Source organism: Symphodus melops, assembly GCF_947650265.1.
Source record: "Symphodus melops genome assembly, chromosome: 14".
Lineage (NCBI taxonomy): Eukaryota > Metazoa > Chordata > Actinopteri > Labriformes > Labridae > Symphodus > Symphodus melops.
In genome coordinates this window covers 21,134,065-21,154,020 of record NC_136704.1, presented here as the reverse complement: position 1 = coordinate 21,154,020, position 19,956 = coordinate 21,134,065, and the positions used below count along the sequence as shown (strand labels likewise).

The window sequence follows — 19,956 nt, the reverse complement described above, 5'->3', positions numbered from 1 at the left end:
TCTCCTGCTGGAGACATCCTTTGAGGAGATATCATTTGGCAACAGAGGCGCTGAGATGTATTTTTAATGAGCAATTACTGAAAAAAAACAATAGTTCAGGAGTTAAGATTTCATTATAATAAACACATAGGCCAAAACAAAATGCTTAGAGTTACGGATATTTTCCTTTTCATGATTCCATGCATGCTGTGAGGAGAAAGTATCCTCATTTTTTGTTGGTGTCAAAAAAGCTTTTAAGTTTTGATATCTTGGGAGAGTGGAGAGCGTAAGTAAGTCCCATGCAGGCACACCAAATGCTGTTAGAGAGAGAGAGAGAGAGAGAGAGAGAGAGAGAGAGAGAGAGAGAGAGAGAGAGACAGACAGACAGACAGACAGACAGACAGACAGACAGACAGACAGACAGACAGACAGACAGACAGACAGACAGACAGACAGACAGACAGACAGACGGGCGATCAGAGAGACAGAAAGACAGTGGGGAGGGTTTGATATCTGTCTGTCTGCATATTTACTTTCCATCTTTCTCTCTCTTTTCTCCTCCCTCCCTCTCCTGCTTTTATGCCACCATGTCAAACACCTCAACACCATCAGCAGATTGGGAGTCAGCAGGTGTGTGTGTGTGTGTGTGTGTGTGTGTGTGTGTTTGTGCGTGTGTGTGCATGTGTGTGGATGGACAAGTTGTGTGTTTTGGGGGGATGGGTGGCATCTCCGTTGCCTTGGGAACCGATCCTTGTAAAAAAAAAAAGAAAGAAAGAAAGTAATTTGTCTGGTTCCCATAGCAATTGGCTACACAACAGGGATGTTTCATAAATCTCCAACAGGGTTAAGGACACTTTCTTTATATAAACGAATCAGCAGAATCAGATATTTTGAGTACAAATAAAATGCAAATATGAAATAATCCTCCTATCAACAGGTGTTTTGACAATCTTAAAAATGTTTCTTGAGGCTTCAAATCCAGCATTAAGCCTTAACAGAAGTAGAACAAGGCTGGTCTACTGCATATAGGCCTACACGTTACTATTGTATTAATTTTATTTTTATAACATAGATATCTCATAAGGCAACAAAAATATCAATTATTTTGCATCATATTGAATTCCTAGCTAGCTGTCTTTTTTTTCCTGTGTCATACACGCTGTCACTCACTTCGTGTAAAATGTGTGTGTGTGTGTGTATGTGTGCGTTTGTTTCTCTGCATTGAAGCGGCGCGGAGCGGAGAGGCGGGGCAGATAAGGGGGCTGAGAGCGGGTCGCGAGGGCGGGTGCAAGAGCGAGGAAAAAAGGGCAGAGAGAGGGAGGCTGTACCCCGGTTTGAACGCCGCTAATTAGTGACGTGCCTTCTTGCAAGCAGAGCAGTCGCTGCTGTGAGAGCAGCCCGGTGGAGGATGAACGGGGGCTCCGTCAAACCTCCGGGGTGATGAGGAGCGGAGAGGAGGGACGACAGAGAGCCTTCTGCCGCAGAGGAAACCCAGATTAGGCTGATATGACAAACGGCTTTACCGGCATCCCCGGGGTGTAGGACTACATACCACGTCACGTATCCTGCGACTTCCACTTATACCCACCATACCCACCCAACTCGACCACCCAGCAGGTTGCGTCGGGGATGTAAGGGTGGAGCTGAACGCACCGGCAGCCGACAGGATCTTGCTTCTGACTGCATCTTTAAGATCTCTGTCATGAGAGCGTCGGTCCCCTTGTTAAGGTATGTACAGCCTTGCTTTCAGTGCAACTTTAGTTTTCTCTGCAACCTGTCCGAGTGAACAAACAGAAGAAGCGGATCTAATCATGAATCAGTTTCAGTAAGGTGTCTAATTATAATCCAATTGGTTCTGCGTTTTCCCCTGTTGCGCACAGATCCATAGTTTGCAGGAGGCATCAGCGCAGCAGGGTTTTAAATGTAAAGTAGGCTATCAGTATGCTCCCTAACCGCAGAGCAGAGAAATGTTGGTGCATTTAGCAGTTCTGTCCTTTGCGCTTTTCCAGCGGATGAGAACTCCAAGGGGAGAGGCGCACCTGTAAGCAGGGGAGGGTTGGACTCTCCCCAGGCTGGTGACCTCCTGCTCCCGAGAACAAACTCCCCCAATCACCTGTTCTCCCCTCTGCTCTTTCAGCCCAAGATCTAAGAATACCACCGATGCGTCCTGCAGCTCCTGATGCTCGACAGTGCTCCGGGGCTTTCCGGTCGGTGGGAGAGGCTCGAACCGCGGCCGCGCGCTAGGATGCTGCGCCAGGTGTTGCACGCGGGCCTAAGGACCTCCTTCCACGCACTGGGCCGGTTCGTAGCCAGCCATCCGGTTTTCTTCGCCTCAACGCCAGTGCTCCTCTCCATCCTGCTGGGGGCCAGTTTCAGTCGGTACCGCGTGGAGGAGGACGTGGAGAGTCTGCTCGCGCCCAAGCACAGCCTGGCCAAGATAGAAGGCAACCTGGTGGACAGCCTGTTCCCCGTGAACCGCTCCAAGCACGCCCTCTACTCCGACCTGCAGACTCCTGGTCGCTACGGGCGCGTGATCGTGACAACCAGAAAGGGGAGCGTGCTGGACCCGGGTCACCTGGACACCATACTAAAAGTACGGACACGCGCACAGTTCACATATCTAAACAGTACAATAATGCCCTGACAAACATGAAGAGGCTAAAGTTGAATAAATGAAAACTGCTTTTGAGAGACACTTAAAATAAACTTTCATTTCATAAACATTTAAAAATAGACGGATGTAAAAATAGTTTTCTGTCATGTGTAAAAAGATTTTGATTTGACTTAAAAATAATTTTGTTGGAATTCCAATATTTTTAAAGCATCAGTACAAACTTAATTACTAAAATAAACATATATGGCGAATGGGAAATAAACATTGAATAAACAACCTTTAAGATTTAAAGACATCAGTAAGAAACATTGAATAAACAACCTTTAAGACTTAAAGACATCAGTAAGAGGAAGTGAGCCCAGTGAGCATCAAGTCATAGTTTGTTTTTCCCCCACTTTTTTGACAGCATTGTAATGTTAACATGTAGCCTAGTTGCGTTTTATATGTAGAATATTTGAGAGCTTTTGTTTGCACTTCAGGAACTAGTTTTAAAAACAAATCCTTCCACAACACACAATGATTTCATAATACTCCTGCAACATTGCAAGATAGATAGATAGATAGATAGATAGATAGATAGATAGATAGATAGATAGATAGATAGATAGATAATTATAAGATAGATAGATAGATAGATAGATAGATAGATAGATAGATAGATAGATAGATAGATAGATAGATAGATAGATAATTATAAGATAGATAGATAGATAGATAGATAGATAGATAGATAGATAGATAGATAGATAGATAGATAATTATAAGATAGATAGATAGATAGATAGATAGATAGATAGATAGATAGATAGATAGATAGATAGATAGATAGATACTTTAATAATTCAAGTATCTTATATCAAGTATAATTTAAAAAAAATTATAACTCGTTAGCTAACTTTGCTCAAAGGTAACATTATCATCCAAAGACCTTATAGTTAAAATGTAATATGGTATAAAGACATGAGAGTATGATAATAGATCACATTTCTCATGATGGCCATATTATTCTGTTGTCACACTCAGCTTCTGTCTACCAGAGCTTACTTTAGCTAAGTTAGTTTGTTAGCTTGGTAGCGCAAATGTTAGCACGCTAATTTAATTGGTATCAAGCGAGAGGAAATGTTTGCCATCTAAAGGCTACGTTAACCAGCTTAGAGTTATTTTTCAAAAGCATTATTGGCCAGGATGAATCCTCAAAACTAGCAGTTGTGACAAAGATTTCAGAATCTATTGGGGAATAAAAATTTTTTGAAATACAGCACAATGTCCCCTTCAGATAATTCACTTTACATTTTCTTCCAGTTGTAGATCAATCACCCAAATTACGTTATAGTCTAATTGGATTTAAGCCTTTGGTGTGTGATGTTCTACGGAAATAGCCACCATGTAAATATGGATAATTTAATCATTTTCAGACGCACTCATATAGTTAAAGATCCTCTTCTTCTGGCTGCAGAACATGTATGCCAGCTGTCTTTCTCCTTGTTCACAGTGATTGATAAGTCATTACATAAACTAACACGGCCCCACAGCCAATAACCTCAAAACCTCTATAGTAATGAATCCAAACTTTTTAATTACAAAGCCGAGTTGGTCAATTCCCAAACAGGTTTATGAGTATCAGCCGGAAATCTTTGAAAGCAGTTAGCCAAATGATTTCATAAAGTAAAACAAATCCAAGTATGCTGACTAAGAAGCATCAAGCTCTTTTTTTTCTATCACAGTTGTTACATGTGGTTATCAAATATAGTTTTTGTGACCCACTTAAAATAGAATACAGTGCTGGTCCTCAGAGGACTGCAACAGAGACTGAGGAGTTTAGTGCTGTGAATCATTTACAGCGAGAGAGAGACACTGAGATAGAGAAAAAAAATCACTGTTACATAGTCTTACATTGTTACTCTTCATCTGTGAGGTTCACACCTTTGTTACATTGTTGTAATATTGTGTCCACGGCTGACTCGTTAAGTTGCGCATCAGTCTGTGAGCTCCTGCTTTTTTCCCAAACAGCCTCTGTGAGAATGAACTTGTTCTGTGAAAGAGAGTCAGCAAAAAGAGCAGATACTCGACAGGATATCCACTTTATAACTGTACAAATCATGAGTCATACCCAAATACTGGATTGTTTTTCTTGTGTTTTTCAGCTTCTGTCAGTGAAAACGATGGTGACCTTTTCTCTCCTATGATAGAAATAGTGTTTAACAGGATTAATTAGTGTCTGTGCAGCATTGTGATTCAAATCATGCTCTTGTTTATTGATTTTTAAGAAGTCAGAACACAGCCTCACCTTAGATGCTCTTGCTAAAACAGCTTATTTCATAAACCTGGATTATCCTCTCTGCTGGAGATACAGTTATTCATGTGATCGCCAACGTTTTTAAACATGCAAGAGTCATATTCATTCGACCAACTCCTTTAGTCCAATATCTCAACTATGATATATCGGTGTCATTAATATTTAAGAGCGCCCATATGATTTCCCTATCATGGATACTTATACACATACAGTAGGTGATCCACTATCCAGCAAGTTTTGCAATTAATTTCATGGTTCCCAGAAGATGAATGTTAATAATAATGTTAATAATAATAGATTGAACATATGAATCACCTTTCGAGGGACCCAAGGACACTTTAAAAAGTGGAGAGACCAAACAAAGAACAAGAATAAGACGAAGACAAGTAAGAGAGGATGGGAGTCCGATGGGGAGGCAGAGCTATGAGACTTTGTAGGCTGTGGAGAACAGATGGTGTTTGAGGATATTTTGAATGCGTCTAAAGATGGGGCATTGCTGATGTCCGGGGGTAGGGTGTTTTAGAGGGCGAGGGCTGTGACACTGAAGGCTCTGTCTCCATGGGTGCAAATGGAACGCAGGATGGTTTTGGGATGTGTTGTGTTGGTGAAAGGGGTTTGGAGAGGTCGTGGAGGGATTAGTAACTAAGGAGAAGTATTTTGATTTGATGCAGAATTTGACTGGAAGCCCGTAGAGGTTGATATGGGTTGAGGTGATGTGCTGCCAGTGCTTGGTGCGGGTCAGGACTTTGCCTGCAGAGTTTTGGACATATTGGAGCCTGTCTAGGGCTTTGCTGGTTAGACAGGACTCCATTGCAGTCATCGAAGGCAGGGGGTTATGAAGGCGAGAATGCAGGTTTCTGCTCTGAATACAGTGAGTGATGGCCCAAGTCCATACAGAGATTTTACATAGAAGAAGGCAGATTTGGTGACAGATTCGTTTTGAGAGTGGAATGAGAGGATTGAGTTTAGGATGATGCCCAGGTTGTGGATTTCGGAGGATTGACGGATGGAAAACCTGTGTACTTCCTGTGTCTTCCTGAGCAGCGCTTTGGGGACCACAACCATGAGCTGGGTTAAATAGGAAATTGCTTGACATCCAGGTTTTGATTTTTTACAGGCAGTTGACCAAGGAGTGGGAGGTAGCTGAGTTGATGTTGCCGTGGTGAAGTAGACATGTTAACCAAATATCTGCAAAACTTTTTTTACCCCCCAAAAAACAACCATGTTGGATTTTAGCTCCGACTAGCAAACGTTAGGATGCTTAAATAGTGGATTGAAATGACTTGTTGTAGGAGTTGATTTTTATTCCTAATTCTCTTGAACCAGAAAGTTTTAAGCAAACAAAATCATAAAATCTGAAGTCATAGGCTTCATATAAGAAGTGGACTTAATTCATTCGTTTGTGAACTCTCCTTTTTTAGATTCCCCATGCTTGTTATTGACTTCACTTTGGAAAACCAACAGTATTCATCTGCTTCTTATATAAGGTCTATGATTAATTAAACATCCCCAAAACATAAAATATGATAATGATTACAATCCAAGAAGTTGACTGCCGTTGAGTGACTGTAGTTCTTAGACAACAAATTGGAGAGATTTTAAAGCCCATTTACTAGATAGGTTCTCAGTAGTTCTGTCAGCTGATTGATCTATTTAGAGACACAATCTTTGAAAGACTATCAGAATAGCCGAAATGTGTTTATCTCTTTTCTAACTTTGCTGTTTTCATGAAACCCATGGCACATGGAAAAGGTGCTACAACACTGTCCTGATTCTCGTTATGCTGTAGATTCTATTTGCTGTACTCGACAGGCTCAGAATATAACTGTGCTTGTGTAAATCCCACAACAGGACTGCACAAGAAAGGATCATTCAAAACCAATCAATTTCCAAAGAGACATACACACACACACACACACACCCTCTCTCTCTCTTTTGAGTCAATGCAGTACTCTGAGCAGGGAGACAGCTCTGCCCATGTTCACTGTGGCAGAAACTGGCATCAGGCCTGTTGCTTAGTAACCAGCCCTGTGGATGCTGCTGGCACTGTTGTCCTCTCGACATAGAAACGGAGGAGGTTTTGAGACCACTATTGTTACTCTGTCAACTAAAGGCACGCATGCACACACACTCCCCCACATATCTGTCCTTCTTATTCACAAGAACAAAGTTGAAGCCCAGAGTAAAGCCAAACACACTTTGTGTTTCACTGTTCTACACACTGAGAAACTTTGACAGACCTCTCTTTTATTCTACTTTTCGCAGTGTGTTCAAGTTATATAAGCCTATCGGAATGTTAACTTCTGTCTTGTTTGTGTTTTCTCTGGACACAGCTCCACAGGCAGATTTACCAGATGCAGGTGACAGTCCCGGCCACAGGCCTCAACAGCTTCAACTACTCCTTCTCCTACCTCTGTCTCCCTGATGAAAAGAACATCTGCATCATTGATGACATCATACGTGCCATGGAGGAGATCCAGACAGCTCGCACCTCCAACCGAACTGTCCCAATCCTGCGCTACCCAATCACACAGCTGGGAGACGGAAGGCAGGCGTACATCGGACACCAACTGGGTGGAGTACAGGGTTGGGGTCCCAGCGGGGCAGTGCGTGGTCCTGGCACGGGCAGCAGGGGGGAGGGTGTTCGATCTGCAAGGGCATTGCAGCTCACCTACTACCTCCAAGCACGCGGCGACCTCATGGACCGGGTAGCTGGCGAATGGGAAAAGGCCTTCTGTGCGGAGTTACAAACGTTTGCAGTGTTGCACCCAAAGCTGGGACTCTACCCTTCCACTTCCTCTTCTCTGAGGACTGACTTCCAGTTCTCGTCAGTGCTGGCACGACGCCCCCTGTTGGCAAGCTTGGGGGCGTGTGGCGTTCTCGCCATCCTGTGTTGCTCTATGAGGGACTGTGTGAGGTCGAAACCCTGGTTAGGACTGCTGGCTCTGCTGTCAATCACTCTGTCAGGCCTCACTGCTGCTGGGATTCTCAACCTGACTGGGGCAACATACAACTCTTCATACCTGGGAATCCCTTTCGTCATGCTGGGTAAGTTTCGAACACTGACTTTTGATAGAAAAATAAAATACATATTCAGTCTTTTACTTACTTAAAAGCTCCAGTTTTTGTAACTTAATAACAAAGTGAAACTCATTAATGGGCATTAGGCACACAACACTGTGTGGCACAGGCCTAATGTATCCTGGGTACATTTGGAAGGTTATCAATAGATAATAATTTGAGCCTAACACTGGATAGTTTTGCACAAATGTCAATGAATGTTTCTTGACACTTCTTGAAATGCTTAACATGAAAGCATTGGAGTGGCCATTATACCAGAATTGTAAACTTCAATATGATAGTTGGAAAAATGAAACAATAATGATTTCTAGTTTGATATCATGATTGATATCAAAGTAGAAGTCCTAGGCCCCCAATACTTGGAATTGTCTTGTTATTTGTGATTAAAATTTTCAAGCAAACTTCTTTACACAAATCTGCTGTCTAAATTGTACATATTTACATTATGTACACCACATGTAACAGCTGGCTTTCAATTTTAGGATGGATTTGTGCCTGTCTTAAGCACCTGTCATATGAAGTACTTGTGTTGTATAAAGCTTGGGCACCTTTTGATAACATCACTCATTAAAATAATGGAGTTTGTATCTTTAAAAAAAACATTTGGCATCAATTAGTAAAAAACATGAAAATGATCACCTTTATGGCAATCTTCTAACTTGAGACTTGAGTCATGACGAGTCTGTTTGTCCGTGTCTTCATTCGCCTTGTGTTAGTAACTGGCGTTTCAGCTCAGCACATTCAGTATTCTTCCTTTGGGAAGTCATGCTTGCCATGTCAAATAGTAGGAACATTTTTGAACCAAAACAACATAAAACGACCGTAAAGCAGAAAGAAATCAGAGGAAGAGCAATGCTTGCATGTACAGGTGGGAGCCAAGGTGAACATGGCGCTTTCTCTTCCATCACAGCCTGCCTGTGTTCGCCGTGTGCTTATTTCAGAACCTGTGATGGGTGTTGCAGATGCCAGCCTTAGGCTGAATGCCATTTCAAAGTAGACGGATTGTCAAAATGACTGACAGCGGGTGGAGAGCGAACTCCACTTTCTAAGGGGAGGATGATGGAACTTAAAGTAAACTTTTAAACTGAGGGTAGCAACTAAATCAAAATCTCTCAAAAGAGTTACTTGAATTGGAGTGAAAAAATATGGATGGTATGCTTTGAAGTAGGAGCTTGTTGGGTTTTCAAGAGCGTCTGCTATCATATTTCTGACAACTGGATTGAGTAACTGCATCCAGTACTTTCTGAAACCCCAAATCTGATGCCCATGGTGGTAGTTTGTGTTATGTAAAAATATTGGACATGGCGAATAAATTATCCCATGTGAAAACATTTTACTTTTGAAATAGAAGTCATAAGAACTGAGTGTTGGAGCTAGTTTAGCAGCCTAACTGTTGACAGCTGTCATGCATTGTGCTGCTCTGATTAGTTGCAGCGACCGTAGGCGTTTTTCTTTGCAACTTCAGCTGAAACATCTTTGAATTAACAAATAAATGGAGAGCTCCTGGATCAAAAGTGACGCAATATGGCAATGTCTGTAAAAACCTCACTGTATAAAAAAGAATCGATTTTTTTTCCATGGAAGGCAACCCAAGGCCAGGGTTAACTGTTAAAACTGAGTCAGTGGCCAAGTATGACTCAGTGGTTGTAAATTAAGGCAGAAAAAAAAATACATTTTATAAAGCAATTAATTAACTATGTTTTAATGTGGGTTGATCACTTCTTTGACCCAATAAGTTCAGCAGACCTCACCAGACTTTGATCTAAGCATAACTCTTGGAAACAATGCAGGCTTGACGTCAAATGACCAAACCCCTAAAGGGGCCACAAATCTATAGGTTGGACGTTTCCAGTTTATGAGAGGAAATAAAAGTCTTTATTGAGTACATAAGTCTTACAGAAGCTGCAGCAGGGCTCTAAAAAATGCGTTCCCTTCCATTGCCGATAAACCTAAGTCATATATTGATCCTTCTGTTCTTGAATATATTCAAGGTGGTTTGAAAAAAAAATACTGTTGTTGTCTTTTTTTCAAGAATTTGTTAATAACTAGCTTACCATAAATTTCTTAAATGGTGGCGTGTCACTTAATCTGCAAGACTTGATGTGCTCCAAGTGGATGTCATGTATCAATATAAAACTCTTTCTAGTTTAGTTTAGAAATTGAAACTAAATACCATGTGTGCGAAGGCGTATATGTAGTTTATCTGGATTGCATGCAGACGGTTGAGTTAAACACTCACGCACACATGCAGACTATACCATAATTACTCTGTAAATGTGGAGGAGGAAAAGCTGCTGTTGGGCTTAAAATAACTGCAGAGAAGGCCGAGGAAACCGGGGAATGGAGACTAAAAGAGGGCTCGATGAAATATCACTCCAAAGTGGGGTCTGGAGAAGGATTGTCTTTGCAGAAAACAAAGTTAAACTGAAGTTAGGGGGAAGGATTTCTCCGAAATCAAGTGGGCAGACAGAAAAAGGTGGGAGGAAGTGTGAGGAGAGAGGAAAGGATGCAATTACACATTAGAGGAAAAAGAGCACGAGAGAGGAGAAAAATGTGGATTCTTCTGGACTGTTTTCATCTTTTTCTTTCATAATAAGACAGAAATGTTGTTACACAGGACCTATTAGCTCACAAAGCTGGCAAGAAGGACAACATGATGTGTTGTCGTGATGAGATTCTGGCTCTTAGTGATCCGAATTACTTGGCTCAGCTCAGTAGTACTTTGTTTTCTTTGTTTCGTCAGCCATGATAACAAATGATTTTACCTTTGAATGGTATGTGTGCATGTATTTTACTGAAAAGATTCTTTATAATGAAACATTATCATATAATTCCCTTTTCCAGAAGCCATCATCGATCCCGTTTCAGACAGGTTACTACTATTTTGGGACAGTGTTTGTTTACAAGGAGGGGTACATTGAAAATGGAACATTATTGGACATCAATACTTCTCAGTTATTTATGTTTTTATTGACTTATAACATGGTCCATATGCATTAAACTGAATATTAAACCCTTTTTACCTTTCAGGCACTGTACAGGAGGGCTACAAAACTACTAAATGTCCATTATTTTTGGTTAACTTACAGATTATTTTCATGAGAAATGATTAAAAGTTTCACATAGCCCATAGTGACTTATTGTTTTTGTCCAAAAACCAGCAGTCGTAACAAAAAAAACCCATGCTTTTGGATTCACCATCAAAAATGTTTAAAAGCATCACAACTTAAAAATATAACAAATGTTTGGACTAATCGTTGCATCTTTAGTCAGCAGGATTTACAAACGTGCTACAAAGTGCAAATTTACTTTCAGTTTCTCTTGTGCTCCTTTTTATGACAGGTAAAGTTTAATGTCTTCTGGACTGTAGTAAGAAAATATAACACATCTCCCTGGGTTTGTGGTATTTCTTTTTTACAATTGTTTTGACATTTCAAAATCCCATAAAAACTTTCCTCACATAAATGTTCATGATTGTGTTCTTTAGTTTCTCCTTTGAAGAAGTTGTTTTCGTCTTTAAAAATATGTCCTCCAATGTGAAGTTTTAGAAATACTGATGTAGCCCCAATGTTCTCACCCCGACAGTTTAAATTGAAGGTTTCCAGTATCTTTAATCCAATTTATGACACGCCAGGGACAGAAAGGGTTATTGCAAAAGGACAACTCCTTTTCTAATGGGTATTTTCTCCTTGTTCAAAGCCTTAATGTGTGTCTGTCTGTGTGTGATCAGACATTAGTCCGTCTCAAGCTCTGGTAAAATCCCCAAATCCTCAAGTAAGTGCTGTCCTCAGCCTGCTCTCCTTTCTCTGCAACATTAACTTCCACACATCTTCCCCTGTCATTCACTGTCTAATTCCCTCCTTCTCAATCTCTCACACACACGCGCAAACACACACACACACGAATCACAGATCTGCAGACTTTCTCAGCTGCACCCACGCCTGAAGTGCCGGTACGTTGTGCCTCTGCTGAGGTGTTAAGTGTTTCGCCATGGTGAGGTCACTGGTGAGACAGTGTCACTGGTGAGTCATGGTTACCATGGCTACCATGGTAGAGGGAACCGTTTAAAACCGTCTCCTGCAATTATACAAACATGTATGTACATGCACATGAAACTGGACATGCATGTTGCATTGAGCTCAACTGGAGATCAAAGTATGTTAGGAGATGCAGCACCAACTGTTTATTCAAATTGTCTACATGATGTTTGAAGCCCTGAATTTCTTCCATATGGAAACGTGTAATTGCACAACTCTTCAATTATGCTCAGAACGTGTTCAATTTCTCACAGTCATCTGCATTGCACGCTGTAAATAGGTTACATTTCACAGTTTTTGTGCTGCAATGTTCCAACTACTCAGATTGGATTGTACTCATCATAAATCTGCATTTCCAGCATCTTAGATCTGCAGTATCACACATTTCCAGTTCAAACAGGAGTGAGATGTGACATGTTTGCAGAGAGGACTTCAAAATCAAGCACACTGAGTTATTACACTTTGACTTGCAACGTTGTGATTCTTCTGAATGAGTCAAAGCCAAGCAAAGAGTGGTAGATATGTTATGGCAAAGGAAACAAGTTGTTGAAATTAGGCTACTCTGTTCTCATACCACTGGGAATTTAAAGTCAAACACTATAACTTTAATTTGTTGTCTGTTGAACCAAAATAATGAGCTGAAAAAGCAGCTATCATGGGTGACAAAGAACTTTCTGTGTTGGTTCATTACAACCTCTCTATTACATGAAGGCCACATTTTTAGGAGTATCATTGCCTAATACAAAGAACCAACAGCAAAAAAACAAAAACAAAACATGAATATTTTAGCTCAGATAAAAGCAGACAGATTTTTAAAGAGAGCTACCAGTAGGCTACTAGCAGAGTTAGCGTTAGCTGCGAGCTATAGGCCTACGGTCAATTTCACATTTTTTATGAACAAAAATAATACGGACTTCAACAACAATGGGGGAGGTACAAGTGTTTGAACTGAGGCATAAAGAAGTTGTCTGTGTTATTTTAACTGGGCAACCCCCCCCCCCCCCCCCCCCCCCCACCCAAACAGTGATGTTCTAAGTAATTTCAAATTTAATCTAACCTACTTGCCCATTTCTGTTTCCCATAAGGCCACGGGCTCTTCGGCTCTTTTGAGATGCTGTCATCATGGAGACGGACCAGGGAAGACCAGCATGTTAAAGAGCGTGTGGCGAGCGTCTTTGAGGATGTCATGCTGCGTTTCTCCGGCTCCACCATGCTCCACCTGATGACACTCGGTCTCGCCGCCTCGCCTTTCACCAACATGGAGGCAGTCCGTCTCTTCTGTCGAACCGCCGCCCTGGCCATCACCATTAGCTACATTTACACGTTGTCCTTCTACAGTTCCTGTCTGGTGATTACAGGGTATCTTGAGACAGGCTACAGACACGGCTGCTTCTGCCGCAGAGTCCCAAAACCAGACCGACTGGACTCTAAACCGGCCTGGTACAGGTGTTTGATGTACACGCGCTACCAGGACGAGACTCATGTCACAAACCCACAACATGGGGTCGTTCATGGACACGCTAACTCACCAAATGCTAACCTAGCGCACACGCATGCTCACACACACCCGCACACAGTGAACAATCCTGCAGCACACGGACACGGCCATGAGGCTAACTCCACACACACACACCAACACACGAACGCACATTCAACCACGAACATAGAGCATCATCCGCAGGACTCTCACCTTTTGCTGGGGTGTGTGAGACGTTGCTATGGAGACTGGATCACTAACACCTATGTCAAACCATTTGTGGTTCTGCTCTATCTGGTTTACATCTCTTTTGGATTGATGGGCTTCCTCCAGGTAAGATAACGAACTGAAACATTATCAAACATTCATGTGTTTGCAGACATCGCACGCTTAGGTGTCATAGTTTTTTATTAGGTGAGTAGGATGAGAATTATTTTTTTCCGATGCAGCTCTATGAAAACCTTAAATGTCTGATCAACTCTAAAATGTTTCTCTTGTCGACAGGTAACCCAAGGTTCAGACCCCAGCGCACTGGTTGCCATGGATACAGCGACAGTATTGTACACCCGTGCCCAGCAGCGGTACTTCAGCTCCTATTCTCCCGTCATTGGATTTTATATCTATGAAAGCGCACCCTACTGGAATTCCTCCGTGCAGCGGGACCTGCTGGAATACGCCAAAGGCTTCCAGCGAATCAGCTGGCTGGAAGCGTACCTGAACTACCTGTCTGACCGCAACCAGTCCACATGCCAGCCACGGGAAAACTTCACCCACACGCTTCGCCACTCATTCCTCCGTGAGCCGCAGTTTGCACACTTCGCAGATGACATTATATTTGCGGAGCGGGGTCAGGGGGAGGAGCCTGATGTGGCTGCGTCTAGAATCTTCCTTGTTGCCAAAACCACAGAGAACAAGCGGGAGGAGATGTCAGTGCTGCTGGACACACTGCGACGTCTGTCACTGACCTCGCGTGTACGATTCTTAATCTTTAACCCCTCCTTCGTCTACCTAGACCGCTATGCTGCGGCCGTAAGCTCCCCTCTCAGACACTCACTGCTGGCGGTGCTCTTCCTTCTCGGTCTGTCCTCGCTGGCGGTCGTGGAGCCTCTTGTTTCTGTGTGGCTTGGCCTCACCCTTCTCTCTGTGCAGTTTGGAGTTTTGGGTTTCATGACTTTATGGGGGGTGGAGCTTGACTGCATGTCTGTGCTGTGTCTGATATCTGCCTTGGGGCACTCAGCGGACTGCAGCGGCCCCCTCCTCTGTGGTTTCGCCTCTGGTCGGGGTGACAGCCGGACTCGCTGGGTAAGAGTGGCGTTAGAGAGACACGGAGTCCCCTCTCTACAGACACTCATCTGTTACAGCGCCGCCCTGGTGCCTGTCGGCTCCGTCCGCTCAAACCTCACACGCACACTTTTCCGCTGCCTCACCCTCACGGCCGGCTGCTCGGCCCTGCACACGCTTGCCTTTCTCCCCACCCTCCTCACCTTCCTGCCCCCCTCCAAGAGCCGGGGAAACGGACCTGAAGGTGAGGGCCAGACACAAGAAGTGGAGTGTGTTGAAATGAACGACAGCACCCGAGTAGTGGATCAGATTACCACTGTCTGAGCACAGGATGATTTGAGTTTTCTTCCTTTTTTTTCCAGAGAGAAGGCCTCTTGGTTTCCATGGTGACTGCCCACTGGGAACTGTCCCATAGTAGTCAGAGCTGCGGTACTGCAGAAAAGAAGCTGATCCATGTAGAAAAATAAAGAAAAGGAGATTGTCATTGAGGGAAAGAAAAGAAAGAAAGAGGTAGAAGGTCAAGAGGAAAAAAAGGACCAGGTAAATGAAGGTGCGAGTCTACTGAAGATGAATAGAGTGAAAATGATGTTTCCAGCGCAGTGTATCCATGGTTACCTGCTTGTTGTAAGTGCTGTGTGGCATGTAAATGAGAAAACAGTCGATTAGAAGATGAGGGTCAGCCAATGTCAGGCCTCCATGTGATTTTTACCATGCAGAGAAGTTCCACCATTTTTCACCAATACTTGCTTTAGACCTGATCGCATTGTTTTGCTACTGCTTTTTGTTCAAAATGGCAAGATGCATAAACACAGCTACAATGACACCAGGCAATCATCTGTAAGACTCAAGTATTTCTACTTAAATGCTGGAAAAATAAAGTCAAACCGATAGAAAATGTGGTCTGAAGTGGTTTTTAATTTTATTGCATTTCAAGTTAGCGATGGTGGGTATTGAACATTAAAACAAGCTCTGAGAAGGACCTGACATCGGTAACTTGAAAGTGGGCAGATATATCTTATCTTAGATACAATCGTTGGGCAGATATATCTTATCTTAGATACAATCGTTGGGCAGATATATCTTTGCAATATTTATGGCACTTATTGCAGATACATATCATTAAGTTAATCAATATGTCAAATCAGCATAATACTAATGACTTCAATCTGTCTACACCGAGTACAACAAAACAATTTAAGAAATATAGTGAAATATAAAAAGCGCATCATCGAAGACAATTACGCAAAAAATACAAAAGTGCAATACTAAATGTTTTAATGAGAGTATTGCACAGTGTGAGTAAAGAATAAACAATGAATCATGGGGAAGGTTTCACATTTGTCAGTATGAAAAAGTCCAGGGTCAGACAATGTTTGACACTCAGAGGGGGGAGTTGTGAAGGTTGATGGCCACAGATTGGAATGACTGCCTGTGGCGTTCTGTGGTGCATCAATTCGCGGCGTAATCAGTCTTGTACTGAATGTGCTGTCTTGAATCACCGTATTGTTGAGTGGGTGGGAGACAACGTCCGAGATGAAACACAACTTTGACATTTCACCCACACAACATCAGTGCTCTTGCGGATCACTTTGTCAAGTCTGTTTGAGTCTGCGACCCTCAGCCTGCAGCCCCGGGCACACAACGGCAAACAGGACATGAGACGCCGCCACATACGCACAGAACATGCAAAGTGCTTTGACTTTAAAGGTTCAAGCTGAGCTTAGCTAAGAGCTCAGAAAATGTCATCCTAGCTTCAAAATTAACTCTTAGTTTTTGGGCCTTGGATCAGTATGATTGCAATGATATATTAAAGGAAAATATTTTCAATGTCTGTTTTAAAGCCAAGAAATATTAGACCATTAATATTAGATTGAAATAGATGTTGCTTTCCAATCCTTTGATCTATTCTACCCCCCTATGGAATGAAAGTGTTGTTGTCTCCTGCAGGGAAATGCTTGTCAGAGGGCATGTTTCCCGTCTTCTCTTTTATTCCTGGATTCTTCTCTGTGGTTGAAGGTCGGTGTGTGTGGGAGGTATTCTTATTGTAAATCCATTCTCCTCTCTGACACTTTCCCCTGAATGAAAGTCTTGTTCAGGCTTTGAGCATGCTCCACAACCATCAGTAAGACAAAGGCACAATCCCTCACCTGCATCCCTCCCATCAGCTTTGCCGAATGGTTTTCTTTAGAGCACATGCTAGACCTCCGAGCTGGAAGTATCTCCAGCAGTAGACGTTCAAATTTGAAGAAAAAATATAGGGCTAAAGCGAAGCGGCTTTTCAATATAGCATACATGTATCTAATATTTTTTAGCTCGTCATTTTCGTAGTGGAAATGTACTCTGTCTGCTACAAAATATATCCTAGCTTCCATGCCTGCACTCCTGCAGTTTCCTCAATAGAGGAGCTGAGTTGACTAACATCTCCCGTGGCAAATACACTACAAGTACCCACTTCAAATTTACAGAACAATTCCTTTAAGCATTGAAAGCACTAGTATGTTGAACTTGCTTCATAGACCCTTTAAGTGTTAGTAAACAGTCTAATGATTTTTGGTTTGCGGGGCATAGCGGGAGGCAAAATAATCCGCCAAACACGTCGCTAGCTAGCAAGTGGTTTTCGGCCTGCTTCTGAAATTGGGAAAACAAAATATGAGGTTCTGCGAATGCTAAGTCACTTACTCTCTGGGACCCAAAGTGTTGTTGGAATAAATTGAAAGGCAGCATACTGGCTGACCCACACGCTCTCAATTATTTCCTAAAAAAATATTTTGTTCCCTCGCTGGAAGTGTGTTATTTGGAAACGCCAAAATGTCTGACAAGAAATCTACTGAATCACAACCTTCCTACAAAATGATGCACAGTAAATTTTGGGATCTAACTCTGGAGATTTTGGTGAGCCGCTCTGAAATTCAGTGTATCCAAATGGTGCCCTTTCTTTACGCAACTGTCTGAAAGCGAACTCCTGGCATAGACTACTTCCTGGAACAGGTGGGATGACATATTTTCTTTGCATCACACATACACAATTAAACACTTTGATAAACTCAGTAAACAGTCCAGATGGTCCAAACTCCTCCTTTGCGTGAAGAACATTTTTTGCCAAGCTTTGATTAAGTTTGACTAATTTGTTGTTTCTGGCTGTCTGAAGGAAAGAGTAAAAAAAGAGATTCTCGCCAGTGGGATTAAATAAATTCACTTACACAAGCAAACGCACTAACAATTAACTTCCACCTAAAGTGCTGCATCACTGAAGAAGAGCAATATCGTGCTGCAGTCTCTCCTCGCTCCATTGATCTGATACTGTTTTGTTTTCAGGACTGAAAAAACGAACAAAGGCTGACACTGAATCCCCGGAGGTAAACAATGGCAGTAGTCTTTATTGCCCCCTTGTGGTCAAACTCAACAGCTCAATTACGTTGTTCCCTCCCCCTCACGCAAGCACTTGCACGCAGACAGTGCAGAACAGCAAAAAGTCTCTCTGAGATTTGAAAAGCTGTGTCGCCCCGAGGCTTAACTTGCCTTGCTTGCTTTATTTTACATCTGACTTCAGATACCATTCCTCATAATCACAGCAGTTTGTATGTGTCTCTGTGCATGCATGTGTGTGTGTGTGTGTGTGTGTGTGTGTGTGTGTGTGTGTGTGTCTGTGTGAGACAGACAGAGACAGTGAGTGTGAGAAGATGTTTGACCGGTTTGTCAAGCTGAATCCAACATATCACAGTGCCTTCTGTGGAATTTTTGCATACAAATTTGCAATTTCCCTTATGTTTTATAGTCTTTTGTGGAAGCGCACATACATACACACACACACACACACACACACACACACACACACACACACTCACGAATACACATATACACATTTATACACACAAAAGATAATACTCTATCCAGGAACCGTCTGGATCTGCATCCTGTAAGAGCAGCTGCTGCCCTCCAGTCATACTGAGGGAAAACAAAGCACAGAAATACAAGAGACAGAGATACAAGACAGATAGACAGATAGAAAGATATACTAGATACGGTAGATAGATAGATAGATAGATAGATAGATAGATAGATAGATAGATAGATAGATAGATAGATAGATAGATAGATAGATAGATAGATAGATAGATAGATAGATAGATAGATAGATAGATAGATAGATAGATAGATAGATAGATATATAGATAGATAGATACTTTGACACTTTTAATGAAATATTGTGTACTATCTCTATTCATGCATCTCTTCCCTCCTCCTTTCTCTTAGCGGGTGTGTGTCATCATTTCATCTCGTGTCCTCACATTTCAGAATTTCTGATTTCCTGAACACACCTTCACACACTGTCTTACTGACGCACACACACAGACACCAGAGGCACCTGACGCTGCCAATGATGCTCTTGTGTAAGACGCATGTGGGTTCTCTCGGAGCGAAGAAGGGTGACTAAAGGCAGACGAGAGGAATCAATGAGGAGGACGATTTTCAAGTTTTGCAGTTTTTTGGATTTTATGTTTGAAGGATTTACGACAACACAGGGGTGATGGAGGGACACTGTGTGAGTGGTCCTCCGTAGGACTCACAAAAACAGAATCCCACGAGTAAACTTGAACACACTCAGAAGCAGGTGCTTTTGAAAAGCAACAGGTAAGGTATTTAACACTCCACCCATTGAAAGAACACAATGGAGGATGTTTTCCTAAGAAGAAGCAACACTGGATTTTCTGGCACAAACTTCCTCAAGTGACAATGTGCATGGAGAGAAAACGGCTTAGAAGAAGTCAAATTGCTCCAGCAACACTTGTAGAAAGAAGATTAACTTTATTAACAAATTAGACCGCATTTCAACTCGTAGCCTTAATCAGGGTCAGAAAAATGTCTGAAAGGTTGTCGAGAGTTACTATCCTGACAATAACAAATGAACACAGAAAGAAAAAACAATAGCAGAAGTGTTTTGACGCTGCTTTGACTTAAAAGAGAGAGTCGGACTGTGGGAACCCGAGGTCAGGAATGACAGTAACACAAAGCTCTGTGAAGCCTGAAGGCACTAACAGGTAATGTTTCTTTTTCTGACATGATAATCACATCCTTACATACTGGTCAAAAATAGTTTCTCAAACATGATCAGACAGTACTTTTTTCAATCTAAATCTAATCAAAGTAGTTACAATCAAAACATTATCCAGAAAGTATTTGCCAGTTGTTA

The 19,956-nt window shown here is 42.2% G+C and overlaps 1 protein-coding gene across 2 annotated transcripts; it reads left to right on the top strand.

Moving 5' to 3' along the window:
* The first annotated feature begins 1,242 nt into the window (after positions 1-1,242).
* ptchd1 (patched domain containing 1) lies at positions 1,243-15,760 on the top strand. Of its 2 annotated transcripts, XM_079360694.1 has the most exons (5): positions 1,243-1,707; positions 2,117-2,572; positions 7,223-7,937; positions 13,093-13,817; positions 13,989-15,760. In XM_079360694.1, the coding sequence occupies exons 2-5, from the start codon at positions 2,159-2,161 to the stop codon at positions 15,087-15,089; spliced, it is 2,955 nt and encodes a 984-aa protein (XP_079216820.1). In that variant the 5' UTR covers positions 1,243-1,707; positions 2,117-2,158; the 3' UTR covers positions 15,090-15,760. The 2 variants fall into 2 exon arrangements, with proteins under 2 accessions (XP_079216820.1, XP_079216819.1); XM_079360693.1 differs by lacking the exon at positions 1,243-1,707 and having other exon boundaries at positions 2,165-2,572.
* The last annotated feature ends 4,196 nt before the right edge of the window (positions 15,761-19,956 follow it).